The sequence below is a fragment of the Protomyctophum parallelum genome, assembly GCF_964188405.1.
Source record: "Protomyctophum parallelum genome assembly, chromosome: 4".
NCBI lineage: Eukaryota > Metazoa > Chordata > Actinopteri > Myctophiformes > Myctophidae > Protomyctophum > Protomyctophum parallelum.
The window spans coordinates 47,438,495-47,457,445 of NC_139700.1; the positions used below are offsets into that span (position 1 = coordinate 47,438,495).

Genomic DNA, 18,951 nt, shown 5'->3' on the forward strand with positions numbered 1-18,951 from the left:
CCTGGGGGTGCAGACATTATGAAGTTCTTCGGTACAATACAGCAGAGAGGAACAGTTCTTACTCTTACTTCCATCCAGGCAATAATCTGCATAGCCTGGCTTGTATCTGCCTCACCAACTCCTTATAAAAACACAGACTACTACAGTGATAAGATAGTCTATGAGTGTGAAGTGGGATCAACAGTTGGTTTTGCAGTGTTACTAGGTTATATCGGTTTACTTGCACTCCTCAGCTTTGTCTTAGCGTTCATGGCTAGGAATCTTCCAGATAACTTCAATGAAGCCAAGTTGATCACCTTCAGCATGTTGATCTTCTGTGCCGTGTGGATAGCCTTCATCCCAGCATATATCAGCTCTCCAGGCAAATATGCAGATGTAGTCGAAGTATTTGCTATTCTAGCATCTAGTTTTGGCATTTTGGTGGCGCTGTTTGGACCAAAGTGTTACATAATGCTTTTGAAACCTGAAAGAAACACTAAGAAATCCATCATGGGTCGAGGTGCCACCAAGACAATTCAATGATATTATATCTTCTGTACATTTCAAAACAATTTATTATTACATTTATAATATAGATATTTGATTGCTGATCACAAGTAATCTTAGATTCAGTTGTCTTCCAGATGAAAGTACATCCAGTCAGATATGAAAACTTTTGTATGAACTTTTGACTTGGGGAGTTGTTGTAATTTGTAAATGAAGTGAAATAAACGTTTTCATTCATTTATTTTACGTGTTTATTTTGTATTAGAAACAACGTAACAAGTCAAATCATTGTTTTCATTCAAGACTGACAGCTGACGTGACCATAAAATTATGGTATTTAAGTATATAAAATTATTTATTTTTTCACTCTAGAGATATTGTACTTGACTCCATTACGTTCCCCAAATGACGCCGCCCGGGGCTGACTCCGGTTCCGGACATTGCTCTCTCTCTCCACTTCTCTGTCATTCTGGCCAATCACAATTGTCTTAAATGTTCCGCCCTCACTATTTATCAATCAAACCATCTCTAAATATCACACGCACACACAAAGCTGAGCATAGGGGGATAGCGCCCTCTAGAGGCAGTGAAGTCAGACTGCTCTATTGACGTCGTTGTGACGTTCACGCATCTGAGGCGGTCACGTGATCGGGCCGTCCAATCGCGTTGGTGGCCTCCCCCCCACTTCTGCTCTGTGGCTGCTGGGCGGGGCCTGTTTCAGCCTGCGATGTCATCAGGGTGCTGCGTGATGATGTCATCAGTGTGCCGCCACCAGGCAGGGAGGGTGCAACGCTGTGGTCCTTCCAGCGTCGCGCTCCAGACTTGCTGTTGTACTCATACACCCTGTTTGACACTAACACACACACACACACACACACACACACGTCATTTACTCTTTTTTCATTTTTTTTGAGGCAGGACATGAAAACACAGAAGCACAGACTAGTGGTGGTTTGTAAAACAGCTCCGTTTGATTGATTCATTCATTCGTTCGTTCGTTCATTCAAAAAGTCCTAGGGATAATAGATAGTAGGCTACGCAAGGTTTTAAAGGTTAAAAGTTAGAGCTCAAATAACCTTAGAAATATATATAGAAATATATATAGAAATATAGTAGCCTACTGTGTGTATATACCTGGATCCACCTCCTCTCCATCAAACACTGTGTGGATCTTTGTCACTTCCTGAAACGGAAGGAAGTATGTGAAATCACGTTATTGCGAAGCATTTACTATGAAAACGTGCATTTCCCATCAGACAGTCCGTCCTGTCCGTCCATCACCCCATGTCTCCATATATGGTCATGCTTCGTGACATCATCAGGGATGGAGATATTAAGCCCATATATGGGAATGCCAATACATGGAGATGCCTGATGTCATCAATATTGGCCAGCAACTCTAAATCTAACCTCAAACCCTTATACGACATCTCATGCATAATTGAATATATGGAGCTGACCTGTTCTGACATTCCATATGTTGATCCTTCTGCTCATATCAGTTTTGGGCAGAATGTGTCCCCGATAGCTTCAGTTGGAAACTAGTTCTAGATTTATTTCATTCATTGTTGTTAATAAAACATGAGTGATTTACCCATTTTTCTTGTGGGCTTTAGAGCCAGGCCATAACAGTAGCAGTAAAGTCAGTATAGTGTCTCAGACTGATGACAAAATGCCTAATATCTTCCCCGTTGAATCCTGGGCGTTACACAACGTAAACACATGTATAGACAAGGACGATGTTCTTACCAGGAAGACGTCTGACTGCATAGGTTCTGCAACGGGACAGAAACAAGCGCTGTCAGATAGAAGTATCCTGTGTGTGTGTGTGTGTGTGTGTGTGTGTGTGTGTGTGTGTGTGTGTGTGCGTGTGTGTGTGTGTGCGTGTGCGTGTGTGTGTGTGTGTGTGTGGGAACGCGTGTGTGCGTGCATGTGTGCGTGCGTGACAATGAAGGTTCACTCTTACCAGGTTCTTCTTCTGTGAGGCTGTAAAACAGGACAAGTGAAGTGTCAACATCAACAACCATCATTCCACGTATAGGCCTCCTCAGCGCACTCAGTTGGAAGCACCGTAGCACCTTGACTAAGATGTCCTAATGCACATTGGCTGCGTTGCTGCTATGCTCACACACCTTTTAGTAGCAAAGGTTTCCTGCCTTATCTCCTTTAATACAGTGACGGTAATAAATATATTGTTATGCAAAGAAACATTAAAAAAGCCTTTTAAAACTAGCCGAGCAACAAGCTCACAATGCGTTGGCTATTTTCATTACTTTTGTGCAACACTCTTTTATGATATATGGCATACATAGTTACTGTACGAAAATACATGACCTGGGCTCACTGCAGCTTACTGTATATAAACTCACAGTTTTGTCCTGGGCTCACAGCAGCTGAGGTCCAGGGTGGAGAGCCAGCGACAGCAGCAGTACAGCAGGTAGACCAGTAGGGGAAGCAGCAGCATGAGGCCCAGAGCCATGATTAACCACACGTACCAGTCCGCCATGCTGAACGTGTTCTCTGTCAGCGTGATGTAGGTCACGCGAGACTGCCGAGGAACCGTTATGTACATCTGTTAGCTCTGTTAGCATGACTTATGTCTGTGAGTTCTGTCAGCATGACTTACGTCTGTTAGCACTGTTATCGCGATGCAAATCTGTTAGCTCTGTTAGCATGACTTACGTCTGTTAGCTCTGTCAGCATGACTTACGTCTGTTAGCTGTTAGCGTGTCGTAGTTCTTATAGCATGGCGTAGGTCTATTAGCGTGACATAGTTCTTATAGCATGGCGTAGGTCTGTTAGCGTGACGTAGTTCTTATAGCATGGCGTAGGTCTGTTAGTGTGACATAGTTCTTATAGCATGGCGTATGTCTGTTAGCGTGACATTGGAAACAAGCCATCCAGGCTCCTGGTGAATGAATCATGACTATAGGTTTGTACCGATCTGTGCCGATCACGCCATTTTCAAGTGATCTGAATCGGATCGGAGGCAAAAAAAGAAAAAAGGACATCCCTAGTATCAATATTATATCCATATCATGGTATTAGACTGGATATTGTGATATGGCTTAAGTGTTCTATAAAAATCACACCCGTGTGAAGTGAACAACAAGCTCATTCCGGCCAATCACAATTTGCGTCCTCACTTTTCCGTCCTCACTTTTTATCCTCAATACGTTGCCTACTTTTCTCAGCCAATCAAATCATTGCTATAGGGTGATCTGATCAGCCAATCAAATCATCGCTATGATTGACACGAACACACAAAAGCTGGGCATAGGAGGGGCTAGCGCCCCTCGAAAAATCTGTATAGGCAGATACTCCAAATCAAATGATCGGGAGCAGAAAAACGTGTTCGGGAAATCCCATATCATGCCCATAAATGATGTGTCAAAGAATATTTACTACGTGGCCTGAAATGTTCAATCCAATATTTCACTGATGCATAAACGTACTTAGTTAGTGTCTGCTGCTCCCGGACTTACGGTGGTGGTGGTGATGACCGTAACGAGGTCCGGATCATACACCTGGATGTCGATGATGACCGTGCCCGTCTGCGTCCGAGCGGCGCGGTGCCCGGGGCTCCCCGGGGGGGCCACGGAGCGCCGGGCACCCCCCCCGGCCCTCAGGTTCCCGTCAGACACGAGCACAGTGAGGCTGTAGCGCCACACAGTGTCGGCGCCGCCTTCGAAGTCGAAGGGCTCGTTCAGCAGCAGCCTGGTCACGTTGGAGCCCGCCGACGGGGAGAACACAAAGTGGTTGTTGAGGTTGCTGCCCCCTGGAGGACGACACCATATATGACACTCATCTGAGACTCTTGGGTAGATTTTGAAGGTGCGTTTTACCAATGGAAATACATAAATTGGCCTCGCTCTGCGCACATTCGTATTATGAAAGGCATATCGGCCCGTGTTGAACGCACTGACCCGTGTTGAACGCACACACATTATGGCTTACCGCGGTCCTGAATATTTTAGCATTGTGGGAGTGTCCATATGTTAATTATTTTCGCTTTGCGCAATTTGCTATTAAGCCCCTTGACCTAAAGACACTCAGCGCATAACGATTAGACGTGGGTCTGACCACCTCATAAACGCAAAAAGCACTGTTTGATTTGACACTTGAGCGGCTCTGGGAAGCTGGTAGAGTGTTGCCATGTCTGTTTATTATAAGCGGCTTATTTTTCTGTAAAGTTGCTTTCTGTGTAGTTGTTTTTCTTGTTTCTAAAGTGGTTATTTGGGCTTTTCTCCTAATGTTGTTTAAACCAGTGATCCTCACACAGCACATTCCGATGTCAATGATCCCCAGATGAATGCATTTGCCCAACTAAGGACAGCTAATCCAAAAATTAAATAAAAAGATTACTTTTGAAAATAGCAGATCTATACCAGCTCACAATGCATCACATTCATTCATTAAAACTATGAACTCTGACTGCAGGGGGATATATAATGATCATTATAACAATGTGCAAGAACATATTTAAAAAGAAGGAAGAACTTTATATTTGTGGACAATCAAAATATGTTTTTTTATTTTAATGTGGTGTCATTCAAATTAACCTGGATATGGCAGACTCACTATTTAGAAAATAAAAACATGGCACTTCATTTAAAATAGGTTACAGACCCCTGTTATATGCGCTTATTTTTATAGACCTATTTACTTGTTTCTATGAGACATGGCAGTTTTGCGTCTTTTTTAAAACAATGTTGAGATTAGAAACGGCCATAATTCTTTCATTTCTCAACCTTAAAAATAAATAAAAACATCTCCATAATCCGTGGGAAATGTGCTTTCATATGCTGTATCACACCCGATTCAAGTCTCCTTCAATAAAATGCTACGAGCGAACTCAGCGAAGACCATACCATCGGGGCCACAGCATTACGCAGCACGCATTCAACTCATTCCTTCGTCGTGACTTGAATGAAATAAAATATAATAAACGTTATTTTACTGGTGTTTTTCAATAGAAACAAATAAAGAGCGTGTGTAGGCTACTGTGTGCAAGTGCAACAGTGCATATACATGCATGCACTAGGCTATATTTCTTCCGTGTCGGGATGGTGATTGAGCTCTTCAAGTTCACAGCCCGTTTGGTCTTTCATAAAAAAACGTTGATATTAGCCTATAAACACTCATGGTTCTCTCATTTCTCAACCGTTTTATTAAATGTAAAAATCTCCATATTCCTTAGGAATCTTGCTTTCATTCGCTGTATGGTACATGGTTCTATCGTTATCGAATTAATTAATTAATTGCCAATTTGCCAATATGCTGCTATCTACTCGCAATTCCATTCCGATCTGAAAGATGGGTCTGTTCTTTTGAGGCATAAAGGTGACAGCATGCAGTGCAATAGGAATAATTAACCCAAATGTGACAAAGGCATGTCATGTCTTCTATGGTGCCAGCCTGAAGAAATGTCATACCACGATCCCCAAAGTGCGCATTCCGTATGTGACATCAGCTGACTGGTAAAGAGAATAGTACGGACATGTTGATTGGGTACGTCTCAAACACGCCTTAAACACACCCATGACTAATTCAAGGCCGTTTTGCGCACTCCGCGGGGTGTCAAAAGCGCTTCTTAACATGCCCAAAATTGCAATATGACATACTACACGCCCCCAGATCATAATACTGTAATTAGATTAGTAATATAGAAGTAAGTAAAATAGAAGTCCTAAATCGACCCCTTAGTCTTTCTGTACCGGATGGATTACCACATGGCGCCTTTTGTACTAGTTTCTTGCGCAATAGAGCGTCGCAGTCCCGCCCCCTACCAGGGCCCAGGAAATGATTCCCCGTTCATTTTCCTCATAGACTTTTCAAAAAGTATTTATTTAAAGACCTTTTAAGTCTCATACAATGCCAACTCGAGTTGTGACAAATCATGACAACAAACACATTATTTTGGGCCGAACAAAGAATTAGAAAGAAGAAAAAAACGGCAGGTTACAAAACTTTTTTTGTTGTTTTTCTTCTTTGTAATTATTTGTTTGGTCCAAAATATTGTGTTTATTGTGATGATTTGTCACAACTCGAGTTGGCTTTGTCCACGGAACCAAATAAATACATACAAGTATGTATGTCGGTGGCGTCGCTCGGCCAATCAGGGTATTACAGTATGTCGGTACATTCCACCAGCCAATGAGAAGCCGCTGTTCTCCATGACGTAACTAAAGTACGTTTCAAAATTGGTATGAGGTCAATAGGGGGTATATGTATCGGCTGGGTATGTGTGTATGTCGGTGTACTCCACCAGGCAATGAGGGACCTCATGGCGCGCTCTGCTTGCGCACATGGCCGACTTGTGCGCAAAGCCCAAGTTGGCAGCTCGACAGAGTGCATTTCTAGTTATTGTACTAGTTTCCCCTGGTGTTGTGCGTGCGTGTGTGCGTATAGATGCATGATGACCATATTTGGTGGTGACATTACCGGAGATGGTGTAGATGAAGGACTGGGGGGGTGAGTCCTTGTCCGTGCAGGACAGCATGAAGCCCTGGACATTTGTGCCTGACCTCTGACCTTTCGGGACCATCAGGGTGGTCCGGTTGGGCCCGCACAGCGGAGGCTCGTCGTTGGCCTCGGTGATGTTAACGGTAACCTGAAGTGAAAAACCGAAGTAAGGTAGCAGGCCTGGTGCTCTGTGTGTATGTCATGTTCATCATGAACCACTAGGTGTCACTGTTTCACCGTAGAGGTCTGTGTGCATGTGAGGGAAGACAGGATGTGCACCCACTGCACACACATTTAATTAAGTGGAAACTGAGCTACATTTACTAACCGCCTGTCCACTGTACCAAGACAACAGAGACACATACTGTCTGTCCACTGTACCAAGACATCAGAGACACATACTGTCTGCCCACTGTACCAAGACATCAGAGACACATATTGTCTGCCCACTGTACCAAGACATCAGAGACACATACTGTCCACTGTACCAAAACACCCCTTGAATTGAATTGAAATAAATTGATGTTAAGTTCATAATGAACCACTGGGTGTCAGTGTTTCACCGTAGCGGTAGCAGACAGCGGTCTGTGCGGGTCTCCGTCCGAGGCCCTGATGAGCAGCCGGTAGGATAGGGTGGTCTCGTAGTCGGGTCGGGTCAGCAGGCTGATGCCCCCCCGCCTGGAGTCCACGAAGAAGATGTTGGAGGACGCTGCGCCGGCGCCCCCTGCAGACACCAGCGTGTAAGTGATGGGCGTGGGAGGGAGGTCGTCGTCTGTGGCCGACACAGACCCGATCACGGCCCCTCCTGATTCGACAAAAAACACACAGACACTTGTTGTTGTAGTTATTCTGATACATGAAGATTTACAGGCAGCAACAATTGTGATAATATAATATCACCGAGCAATCTTCGTTCCAACTCTCACCAATGGTCAGGAAGTGTGGCTCATGACCGAAAGAATAAGGTCGCGGATACAAGCGGACAAAATAACTTTTCTCAAACGGGTGCCTGGCATTTCCCTTTCGCCTGGAAAGGAGCCAGCTTAGGTTAGGATGCCTCCCGAGCGTTTCCCTAGGGAGGTCCTCGACTGGGAGGAGACCCCTGCAGGGGCAGACCAAGGATCAGATGGGGGGGATTATATCTCCAAAGAGCCTTGGAATGCCTCCCCCAGAATGAAGGAGGAAGGAGCTCTTATGGAATGAAGTTATTAATGTTGCTCTGGAGAGGGAAGTCTGGAGCTTTCTGGTGGAGCTGTTGCCCCCGCAACACGACTACGGATAAGCGGTTGAAGATGGATGGACCCGGTAGAGCTTTAGATCTTATACGTACGGTCGAGAAGCTCCGAGACACTGAAGAAATACGATGCAGGATTGAAGACAGGACGGAACTCATTCACTGCAGTCACCGTCACGAAGACAAACGCACTTCCTGTGAAGAGCGAGGACACAGAGAGACAGACAGACTCAGTTTTAGTCACATTTTTGTCAAGTCCATATAGACTTGACTGCCACTGGGTGGGGATGCTCAAAACGGGGGGTGGGCTGCTTAATAAAGCAAACATTAAAAGTTCATAGACTTGGCTTCCACATGACATCATGAGTGAAAGCCAGACGTTGGAGCACTTGGAACAGTGTGTTTGTGTACCTGTCAGAGAGGTGTAGGTTCTTACCTGTCAGAGAGGTGTAGGTTCTTACCTGTCAGAGAGGTGTAGGTTCTTACCTGTCAGAGAGGTGTAGGTTCTTACCTGTCAGAGAGGTGTAGGTTCTTACCTGTCAGAGAGGTGTGGTGTTCTTACCTGTCAGAGAGGTGTAGGTTCTTACCTGTCAGAGAGGTGTAGGTTCTTACCTGTCAGAGAGGTGTGGTGTTCTTACCTGTCAGAGAGGTGTAGGTTCTTACCTGTCAGAGAGGTGTAGGGTTCTTACCTGTCAGAGAGGTAGGTGTAGGTTCTTACCTGTCAGAGAGGTGTAGGTTCTTACCTGTCAGAGAGTTGTAGGTTCTTACCTGTCAGAGAGGTGTGGTTCTTGTCCCGAGCGCTGACCATCAGTCTGTATTCGCGTTTGTCCAGCAGGTTGGCTTCAAGCTCAAAGTCCAGGTCAGCGGTCAGCTGTGGAGGAGGTGGACAGGGAGGGGTTAATGCTGATTTGAAACCTTTTTTGGCGAGTACAGTTTTGTGCCAGGGACCCCATATCGATGTGTCTACTATTAAATGTTGTTTAATGTAAACTTTTTACGATTCAAGTGTCATCTATAGCTTAGCAGATGAGATTAAGCTTGGTTGCTAAAAGTTGCACGTTGAGCAATTTGAGTTATTTGCATAATACTGTATGTGACCATACCATTAAAGGAGTATTCAGTGATTTGGTCCACCCCGGTAACAAGATGCACATGCACACACTACAGTGGGGGGACACGCGACAGGCCAACAGTACGCACACCAATGCCCGCCCCTGCTCGATCATGATTGGCGGAAGGCCCCTCTCTATCCTGATTGGATGAAGGCTGGGCCAGTAAAAAACAGTAAGGTTTTTTTTTACCCCATGGGTTAACTGGGGACAGGGAAGAACTCATTATATGTTCAGCAAACTCTATAGTAGGGAGGATTATCAGAATAAAACAAAAAAAATAGTGATATTTGAAAAGAAATTGAAATCACTGAATATACCTTTAACATCCTATATAAGGCAAAAAAAGTCCAAATGTCATCATTCTTTAAGGGTTTTCATGATTCTGAATCCATTCCAAGCATTAGTTTTGCACAAAACAGCCATAGCCGTCATCACAAATGTGATGAGGTCCGCACATTTCTATCATAAAAGTTTAATAATCACCATTTCTGGGTTAATGGAATTTCCAGTAGCCATTGAGAAACAAAAACAAAACATGGTAGGCCTACTGGCTGACTTCATAAGCTTTGTAAGCGGTCGATTCACCTCTGTCTAAAAATGTTACATGCCTGTCCTAAGTTTATCATCTTTAGCATAACCAGAAATGCCGTTACTTTTTGGAAATTATACTGAGAAAGGGGTTTTCGCCACTGTTTTAGGACGGCTCAACACTCGTTCTGTCACGGAACCTCTTCTCGGAGCTAAAGTGTGGCTCCGTCGGACCCCCTTAGTTTGAGAACCACCGGAGTAATCTCCCATATATCCCAGATAAGACGATCAATGGATTTACCACAATGTGATTGGGTGTTCTGGGGTCCAGGGCAAAGATCATCTTGCAATCGAGACAGGACAGTCCGGTCAGCTCGTACTGCGTGAAGCTGAGCTCCACGTCGTTGTCTGTACACGCTACCGTGGTGACGACAGACCCCGCCTCCGCTGTCTCCAGAAGCTCCACCCTGACATGGACACAAACAAACATAAACACAATGGCGTTTGTTCCCTGTCACAATGGCAGGGAAACAAGCAAACATGTACAATATTTCAATTTCAAATGTAGCAGAGTTTAGGTCGTGTTGTTGAATAGACAACGCTAAAATAAAAAAAATGTTTAAAGGTGTAGTGAAATGGAAACGGTGGGCATTTTATTTTGAAGTTTCAGCTTGAAACGCTGGCTCTGAAGTTTCTGAAACAATCAGAGTGTCGCATCCCTTCAGGCAATGGGTAGCTAGGGACGGTAGCTATGCTAAACGCAGGACGCATGTAGTGTGTTTGTTTACATGTCAGATAGTCGGCCAGCTGTACTAGTTCAGTTCTATGTGGCTTATTTCTACCCTATACTATAATGTTTTCAGATATTATATATTTTTAGTGATAAAAATACACAAAAATTAAAATGTACCCATTTTTTTGGCATCCATTGTTAGGTATGCTCATATGATGACCATGGATGTGGTCTAAAAGTGTGAAAAACATATTTTTCATTTCACTACACTACACTAATCAGTGGTGTAAAGTAACCAAGAGCATTTACTTCACTTCAGTGCTGCTAATACGTAACTCGACTAAAGTCGTGCCAGAATTCGCGGTAAAGCACACCCTGTCGTGTAATGTTGCATTAATTAAAGGCATTTGAAAATATGTTTACGAGTGGATGCGTCCGGCCATCAATCTTGCTTACTGTACATCTCACTTCATGCTTCATGTATGTAGCATTATGAGCGTGAGCTATCATGAACCACTATAAAGGACGTTTGACGCAAATCTATCTATGTCAACGGCGGTAGACCGCCAAATTAACATTTGATGTAGATCTACGTCAACTGCGGGGAATGTGTTGTATAGTGTATGAGTACAACCTGCTGGCAGCAGGCACACAGGCGGGGGGGTTGTCGTTGCGGTCAGTGACGGTGACCTCCAGGGCCAGGGTGTTGGTCAGGGGGCGGGGCTCAGAGTGGCCCCCCAGCGTGGCCGTCACCATCAGCGCCAGGGTGGGGTGGTCCCTGAGGGGTCCGCTGTCACGGTCCATCCTGCCCGAGACCCAAAGGACGCCGCTGTCTGGAACACGGATCGGGCAGAGAGTGTTAGAGAGGCATGGGGGCTGAAATTCCCTGAAAGGACAACACATGTGTCTAATTCTGTCTATAGAGCGTCGCAGTCCCGCCCCCCTTTCAGAACGACGAGTGACCCAGGAAATTATTCTCCATTCATTTTCTCCATAGGCTTTTCAAAAAGTATTTATTTAAAGACGGTTACACCGCGGACAAAGCCAACTCGGATCGTGACAAATCATGACAATAATTACAATGTTTTGGGCCAATCAAATAATTAGTAAGAAGAAAAACAATGACGAAATGACGATGATGCTTTACGAATCAGTTTACATTCTCCGTGAATGAAACAAGTGTTGTGATTCGTCGGAATAATATCGTATCCGGGGGAAATACATTTGTCGGATGTTCCGGACCGATACCTCCAGACCGATAGCGTCTCTGCGCCTAAGGTTGTGACCAGGCTTTTTTCTCTTCGCAGATGAAGACCGAGGGCCATGCTGACCAGTTAATGTTGTACAATTTGTTCACTGGTCGTCTGTGTGAAAAGGGGATGTTTAGCACTCCATCCGCGTGTGTGTCCGTCCCTCCCTCCGTCTGTTACCAGCTAATCTCCGGCACCGTTAACCCGGTCGGATTTTCCAGAACGGCCTGTTATACCTCCACCAGGAGGCCGACTGTTGAAAAACACCTTTTTTTATATTACTCCTCCAGATTCTGTCCAAAACTCCCGCAAATCGTTACACACTATCTCTATAGTCATGTGTACAAGACGGATCTGTCCGGTATTTCAGATTCCATCCTAGTTGGCTAACATTGACTTTCAAAGTTTGCAGGATTGGCCCGTTTTGAACAAAAAGCCTCAAATCATGAACGGAGCGTGCAATTTAAGTGAAATCTTTCACAGACGTTCCTACTAGGCTGAGGAATATATCACACCATATTATTATTTGGAACAAAATGCCTCAAATCATCCAATTGCCATCCAAGTCGTGAGAAGAAATGTCACCCTTTTCACAATTGCCTATTATAGCGCCACCAGGACGCCACAACCTGACCTGCCCTGGTGGAGACCTGTGCCCAGAGGGGCACTTTTTCTAGTCATCAGTTATAGTGATATAGTTGTTATCATAGTGAAGACCGTGTCTATAGACTGCTAGTTATTATCAGTAATAGTGAACATTTCACTCACATGTGTCTATAGACTGCTAGTTGTTATCATAGTGAACAGTTCACCCACATGTGTCTATAGACTGCTAGTTGTTATCATAGTGAACAGTTCAGACTCACATGTGTCTATAGACTTCTAGTTATTATCAGTAATAGTGAACAGTTCAGACTCACATGTGTCTATAGACATGTACTCGTTATCGGTGATGGTGTACGTGATGTAACCGTCCTCCAGATCAGGAACCACAGCCGTGATGTTCACCACGATGAACCCCGGAGTCAACTCCTCACGCAGCGTGAACGAGGTGATCGTACTGCACAACATGCACACACACACACACACACACACACACACACACACACACACACACACACACACACACACACACACACACACACACCACATAAGTACTGTAAGATCTTGCTGTCAACAATAAAGTCCTATTCATAGTCTGGATTTTCTGTGGTGAGGTGACCACCGCTCCGGTGGTGAGGTGACCACCGGAGCTGTAATAACGTGGAGCGGTGGTGAGTAAGAACAGAGAGAAGGGCTGGGGAGAGCGTGGTTTGCTCTTCACCGCGGCTCAGTGACGTCGTGTTGTAGTTCGGTGGTCACCCCACCACCAAAGATATTAGACTATTCGCTTAAGGGCCTTTCTCGGCCCCACCCATCTCCCACTCACTCACTTTAAGAAGGTAGGCTTGTTGTCGTGCCTGTTCAGGACGTGGACAGTCAGCATTGTCCACACAGTGTGAGTTCCATCACTCACGCTGATGTTCAATATGTAGCTGAGAGAGAGACAGACAGACAGACAGGTTCCATCATTTATACTGATGTTTATACATAACTGTGGATCAGAGAGCAATATTATCAATCTGTTTCATGTCATGGATGCCCACAAATGCATATAACCACAGACCCTAGCTAATCCCTGTCAGACGACAGACCGTATATATATTACCTGGTGGGGTCTGTCTCGAAGTCAAACTGCTTGGTGGTGAAAATGACTCCTGATGCTGGGTCAATGTCAAAGCCAGGAGTGGGAGGGGACAGTGAGAGGCTGAACTGTAAAAAACACACACATGCACGCGCACGTGTACGCGCGCACACACGGGCATACAGACACGCACGCACGCACGTACACACTATAACACAACATTTTGGAACGGACAAATATAATGCATTATGTGATGAAAGGTCAGTCTTACAGTCAGAGGCTTGTCCTCCGGGTCGGACACAGTGGGGCAGTAGAGGTTTCCTGGGGCAGATTTCTCTACTATGTACAGTGTTGTCTCTGTAAGAAAAATGCATGTACGAATTACGAAATGTATTGGCCACTGCATGGACACTGTGACCTACTACACAGATGCACATGACACATGCAGTAGGCCTATATAAGCTAGTGATGCTCTATAGAGCGTCGCAGTCTGCCCCCTTTCATGACGACGCTAGAACCAGAAGTGAATTCCCCGTTCATTTTCCTCATAGACTTTTCAAAAAGTATTTATTTAAAGACAATTACGACAAAAGCAAAGCCAACTCGAGTTGTGACACATCATGACAAATAAACACAATGTTTTTAGCTGATCAAATTCAATTCAATTGTAAGACGAGAAACAGAACAAAAAGTGTTCTATACTGCCATGTTTTTCTTCTTACAAATTATTTGATCGGCCCAAAACATTGTGTTTACTGTCACAAATCGAGTTGGCTTTGTCCATGGTGTAAACGTCTTTATATAAATACTTTTTGAAAAGTCTATGAGGAAAATGAACAGGGAATTCACTTCTGGTCCTCGGGAGCGGTCGGGACTGTGAAGCTCTATAGTGTGATAGCAATCATTGCTATAGTGTTTTTCATATTATGGTGAAAGGTTTAATGAGTATAGAACCTTCATGGTGAAAGGTTTAGTGAATACAGAACCTTCATGGTGAAAGGTTTAGTGAGTAGAACCTTCATGGTGAAAGGTTTAGCGAGTACAGAACATGGTGAAAGGTTTAGTGAGTAGAACCTTCATGGTGAAAGGTTTAGTGAGTAGAACCTTCATGGTGAAAGGTTTAGTGAGTAGAACCTTCATGGTGAAAGGTTTAGTGAGTACAGAACCTTCATGGTGAAAGGTTTAGAGTATAGAACCTTCATGGTGAAAGGTTTAGTGAGTAGAACCTTCATGGTGAAAGGTTTAGTGAGTAGAACCTTCATGGTGAAAGGTTTAGTGAGTAGAACCTTCATGGTGAAAGGTTTAGTGAGTACAGAACCTTCATGGTGAAAGGTTTAGTGAGTAGAACCTTCATGGTGAAAGGTTTAGTGAGTAGAACCTTCATGGTGAAAGGTTTAGTGAGTAGAACCTTCATGGTGAAAGGTTTAGTGAGTACAGAACATGGTGAAAGGTTTAGTGAGTAGAACCTTCATGGTGAAAGGTTTAGTGAGTAGAACCTTCATGGTGAAAGGTTTAGTGAGTACAGAACATGGTGAAAGGTTTAGTGAGTAGAACCTTCATGGTGAAAGGTTTAGTGAGTACAGAACATGGTGAAAGGTTTAGTGAGTAGAACCTTCATGGTGAAAGGTTTAGTGAGTACAGAACATGGTGAAAGGTTTAGTGAGTAGAACCTTCATGGTGAAAGGTTTAGTGAGTACAGAACATGGTGAAAGGTTTAGTGAGTAGAACCTTCATGGTGAAAGGTTTAGTGAGTAGAACCTTCATGGTGAAAGGTTTAGTGAGTAGAACCTTCATGGTGAAAGGTTTAGTGAGTAGAACCTTCATGGTGAAAGGCGGGCGGTTCGTCTTCGTCTCGCAGGACGACGGTCAGGGTCTCCATGACGCTGTCTCCTCCGCTGTCCAGCGCCACCATGTGGAGGACATAGCGGTTTGGGAAGGACTCAAAGTCCAGCTCTGAGGTTCCTGTCACTGACACCTATACAGTCAGCCATACAAAGAAAACCATCAACAAGTGTCTTTTTAGGTTATTGTTTTTGTGGGCTATTCAAGAATAGCAGATCAAGCTTTGTGCCACACTGCAAGCTTGTACACCTACTATTTAAAAAAAAAGAAATCTTCTCTTCTGGGGGTCTCTGGAACAAAACAATGTCAAATATTCCATAAAAATATTTCTCATCAAAATGTATTGAAGTACAGCAATAGATGGCAACGTGAGGTACTTCTTCAGGGAATGGATTCCCTGAAGAAGACCTTACAGGTCGAAACATTGGTTTCTGTTAATAAACTTCCAGCATCGTGGCTCTCTTTCCGTTGTTCATCACCTTAGGCCTTTAGCACCTCATTAATATCGGTGTGGGCCCTTCTCCTGCCTACATTATGATGTCACTGAGCATCATGAAGGTACTGAAAGACCCACCCCCACCTCAGACATCAGCAACATTATGATGACACTGAGCATCATGAAGGTACTGAAAGACCCACCCCCACCTCAGACATCAGGGGGACTGAAAGACCCACCCATCAGCGACATTATGGCAATAACCAAAATTGTATTCTCCACGTGAAAATCACCCATGTTTAGTGTTCTGAGGTTACGTACATGTGGGTACTTCCCCCCCCCCCCACCAAACGGGGTGCTCACCAGAGCATGTGAGCCGTTGCTCATGGACACGGTGAAGGCGGTGGTCAGCGGGTCAGGGTTGACGATGACAGGGAAGCCCGTTTCCAAGGAGACGCCCGGGGTCAGCACGGTGACGCGGAACACGTGGACCGGAGTCCCGGCAGGACTGTTCTCCGGCAGGCTCACCATCGCCGGAAGACCCGGCAGAGACAGCTCTGCAACCCCGCCTGGAAAACAATCGATCAATAAGAATTATAATAACAAACAAATATTGTACGTTTGACTCTACTCTGTAGGGACCCACACGTATAAAAATATAGGAAAAAATAAAAATCTGCATTGATTACCCTGTAGATCTGCTATTTTTCCTATTAATAAAATGTAAGATATTTTGTCTAAAACATTTTTGAATAGTTAAAATGGCCAATACAAGCTCACAACGTGTCCATGTAGATTGGCTAGTTGAACTATTCAAAAATGTTTTTCGAAATAGTAAAAAAAAGGCAAAGAAGTTTAGGGATAAGGGGTTTAACGGTGAGGAAAATGGAGCCCCAAATCTCTTTGCCCCAAAATAGCCGATCTACCAGGCCACAACACGGCGACAACGGCTATTTCCTGCAAACGCTCGCCTATTATGACCTATTATGCCCGGAACAGGGACGATGGGATTAGTTTAGTTTCCAGCATGTACGTACACATACATGTATTTATAGTACAGCATAGGCCTATACAGTAAATACAAAATACACCATGAATCCGGCAGCGTGTATAGTACTCACCTTGCATCATCCACGAGCACAAAAGCAACAGGAGATGGGCTCTGTCAGCGGACATTATCCTCGTCCTGTCTGTGCAGAACATATCAGACTGTTCTTGAATGTTGAGGAGAAAGCAGTTAATTAGACTGAATGTGCGAACGTGGACATAACACGCAAAAAAAAAACTGAACTAAATAAAAACTATAATAAAAATTCAAAAGTGATAACTAACTGACCTGAAACTGTATTGTGTGTTTACTAAACTAACTAAAACTAACAGGAATTATAGACAAATTCGCCTTAGTTTTAGTCTTTTCTCATTACCAACCGTAACTGAATATAATAGATATATTATTATATATATATATTTTTTAAATGGTATATTTTGTTAAGTTGTTATTACACAATAGGCCTACTTACTGACCTTTTTGAATCCTGCACCTGACACACGCACACAGTACGCAACAAAAAACCCACTACAACTGAACCAAAAACTAAGCATTGAAACAAACTAAAAACTAAAAAAATTAAACTATAGCAAACCTGCTGCCTTAAAAAAAACTCAATTAGAAGAAAATCATATTCAAAACTAAACTAAAACTGAAGCATAATATACACAACTATTATAACCTTGGTGCAGAAAATATCAGACTTGAATGTCCAGGAGAAAGCTGTTAGGCTGGACGTGAGAAGGTGGACACAACGTGCAGTCGTCTCTCTGGTCTGGAGACACACTGATGGACGTCAGTGTTGCTACGAGGCGTTCTGTTGGTAGAAACCATGGGATGATGTACTGTACGGTCATGTTCTCACATCTGATAAGCTGTCTGTTTATTACAGTTGAATCATCATATAGCAACGCTGTTGCTAACGATATGAAGAAAATCCAACCCGTGTGATGTGAAGTGAGGGGCGCTCTTATCATCGTACATCATGCATGGGCAACTGGCAGCCCGGGGGCCACATGCGGCCCTCACCTTCACTTAATGTGGCCCTCATGGTTAACACTGATATACTATTGATTTCAGCTGTTACAATTCCAAACATGACCCGATTTAATTACTTCAGTCTATATGACTGAATGACTATTTGTATTTTGTATTGTCTTTTTTATGTCCAATGCATTAAGTTGTTAAAGTTAACATACCGGTAAGTATAAATGCATTTGAAATAAAATAAGAATTTTACTTTTCAGGATTCCAATTCAAACGCAGCAAATAAAATAATTAAATTCAAATATAGGAAAAAATAGCCGATCTACAAGCTCAAAGCGCGTTTTGAGCTAGTAGATCGGCAATTTTTTCTACGACAGAAATATGCAACGTTTCCCTCTGGAGTGAGTGTGGAATTATAGTGGCTCTCTCCATCGTCAAAGTTGCCCAGCATAGTCTTACACAGGGCCCCTGCAGGGCACTGAAGCTCGTGTAAATCTTTGTGCACGTGTATCACGTGCACAAAATCTTGGCTGTTTTGGGCAGTTTTGGCATGGTTTTATGCCGTTTTATTGGCCTATTCCCGGTCGCCTACACCGCCCCAGAGTGACAGCCAGGCAGTAACAAACACATTATTTTTATTTGACCCACATAGTAAGCACCAGTGTATTTCAGTGTTTTTAGCTTTTTTTGTCGAGCCACCTGACGCGCTACGCATGCAGAATGAAAACAAAGCAATGCTGGATGGCGGACGTACGTCTTTTATTACACCAGAATCACCTCTCTACTTGACCTCATACAGCCTAGTGCAGGGGTTCTCAACCTGTGGGTCCCGACCCCTCGGGGGGGTCACCAAATTATTTTGGGGGTCCCAACTGAATGGCTGGAAAATGGAAATGAAGAGTTTACATCCACACACCTTCCCTAATGATTATATCTGGTTTCAGTAATTATTTGTCTCTATTATTAAGGTTATTGTAGCAGTCAATTATTATTGGGGGTCGGGACTCGGGAGGGGGCGGGGGTCCCGAGTCATTGCCAAAGCATTTCTGGGGGCCAAAAACGTTGAGAACCCCTGGCCTAGTGAGGCCACCCGCATTGTTGCTGCTTTACACACAATTGCACTTTTCAGCTGCGTTCTCACCAACA

General features: G+C 44.0%; 3 protein-coding genes across 3 annotated transcripts in view; 1 reads left to right on the plus strand and 2 right to left on the minus strand.

Annotated features, from left to right (window-relative positions):
- The window catches only part of LOC310857050 (protein phosphatase 1 regulatory subunit 12A), a 336,915-nt gene that overhangs the window by 223,317 nt on the left and 94,647 nt on the right, over positions 1 to 18,951 (plus strand). The window lies entirely within an intron of this gene.
- Positions 1 to 18,951, minus strand: part of LOC310857231 (extracellular calcium-sensing receptor-like) — a gene marked incomplete at its 3' end in the record, with an annotated part of 111,461 nt that overhangs the window by 82,659 nt on the left and 9,851 nt on the right. The window lies entirely within an intron of this gene.
- Positions 1,110 to 16,946, minus strand: LOC310857997 (cadherin-related family member 3-like; the record flags this gene model as incomplete). The annotated part of the gene is made up of 18 exons (XM_083764041.1): positions 1,110 to 1,339; positions 1,621 to 1,669; positions 2,236 to 2,261; positions 2,453 to 2,472; positions 2,856 to 3,034; positions 3,972 to 4,264; positions 6,931 to 7,099; positions 7,515 to 7,756; positions 8,282 to 8,380; positions 8,954 to 9,056; positions 10,127 to 10,292; positions 11,193 to 11,391; positions 12,729 to 12,868; positions 13,517 to 13,620; positions 13,764 to 13,849; positions 15,311 to 15,467; positions 16,134 to 16,339; positions 16,892 to 16,946. The coding sequence occupies 18 exons, from the start codon at positions 16,944 to 16,946 to the stop codon at positions 1,110 to 1,112; spliced, it is 2,523 nt and encodes an 840-aa protein (XP_083620167.1).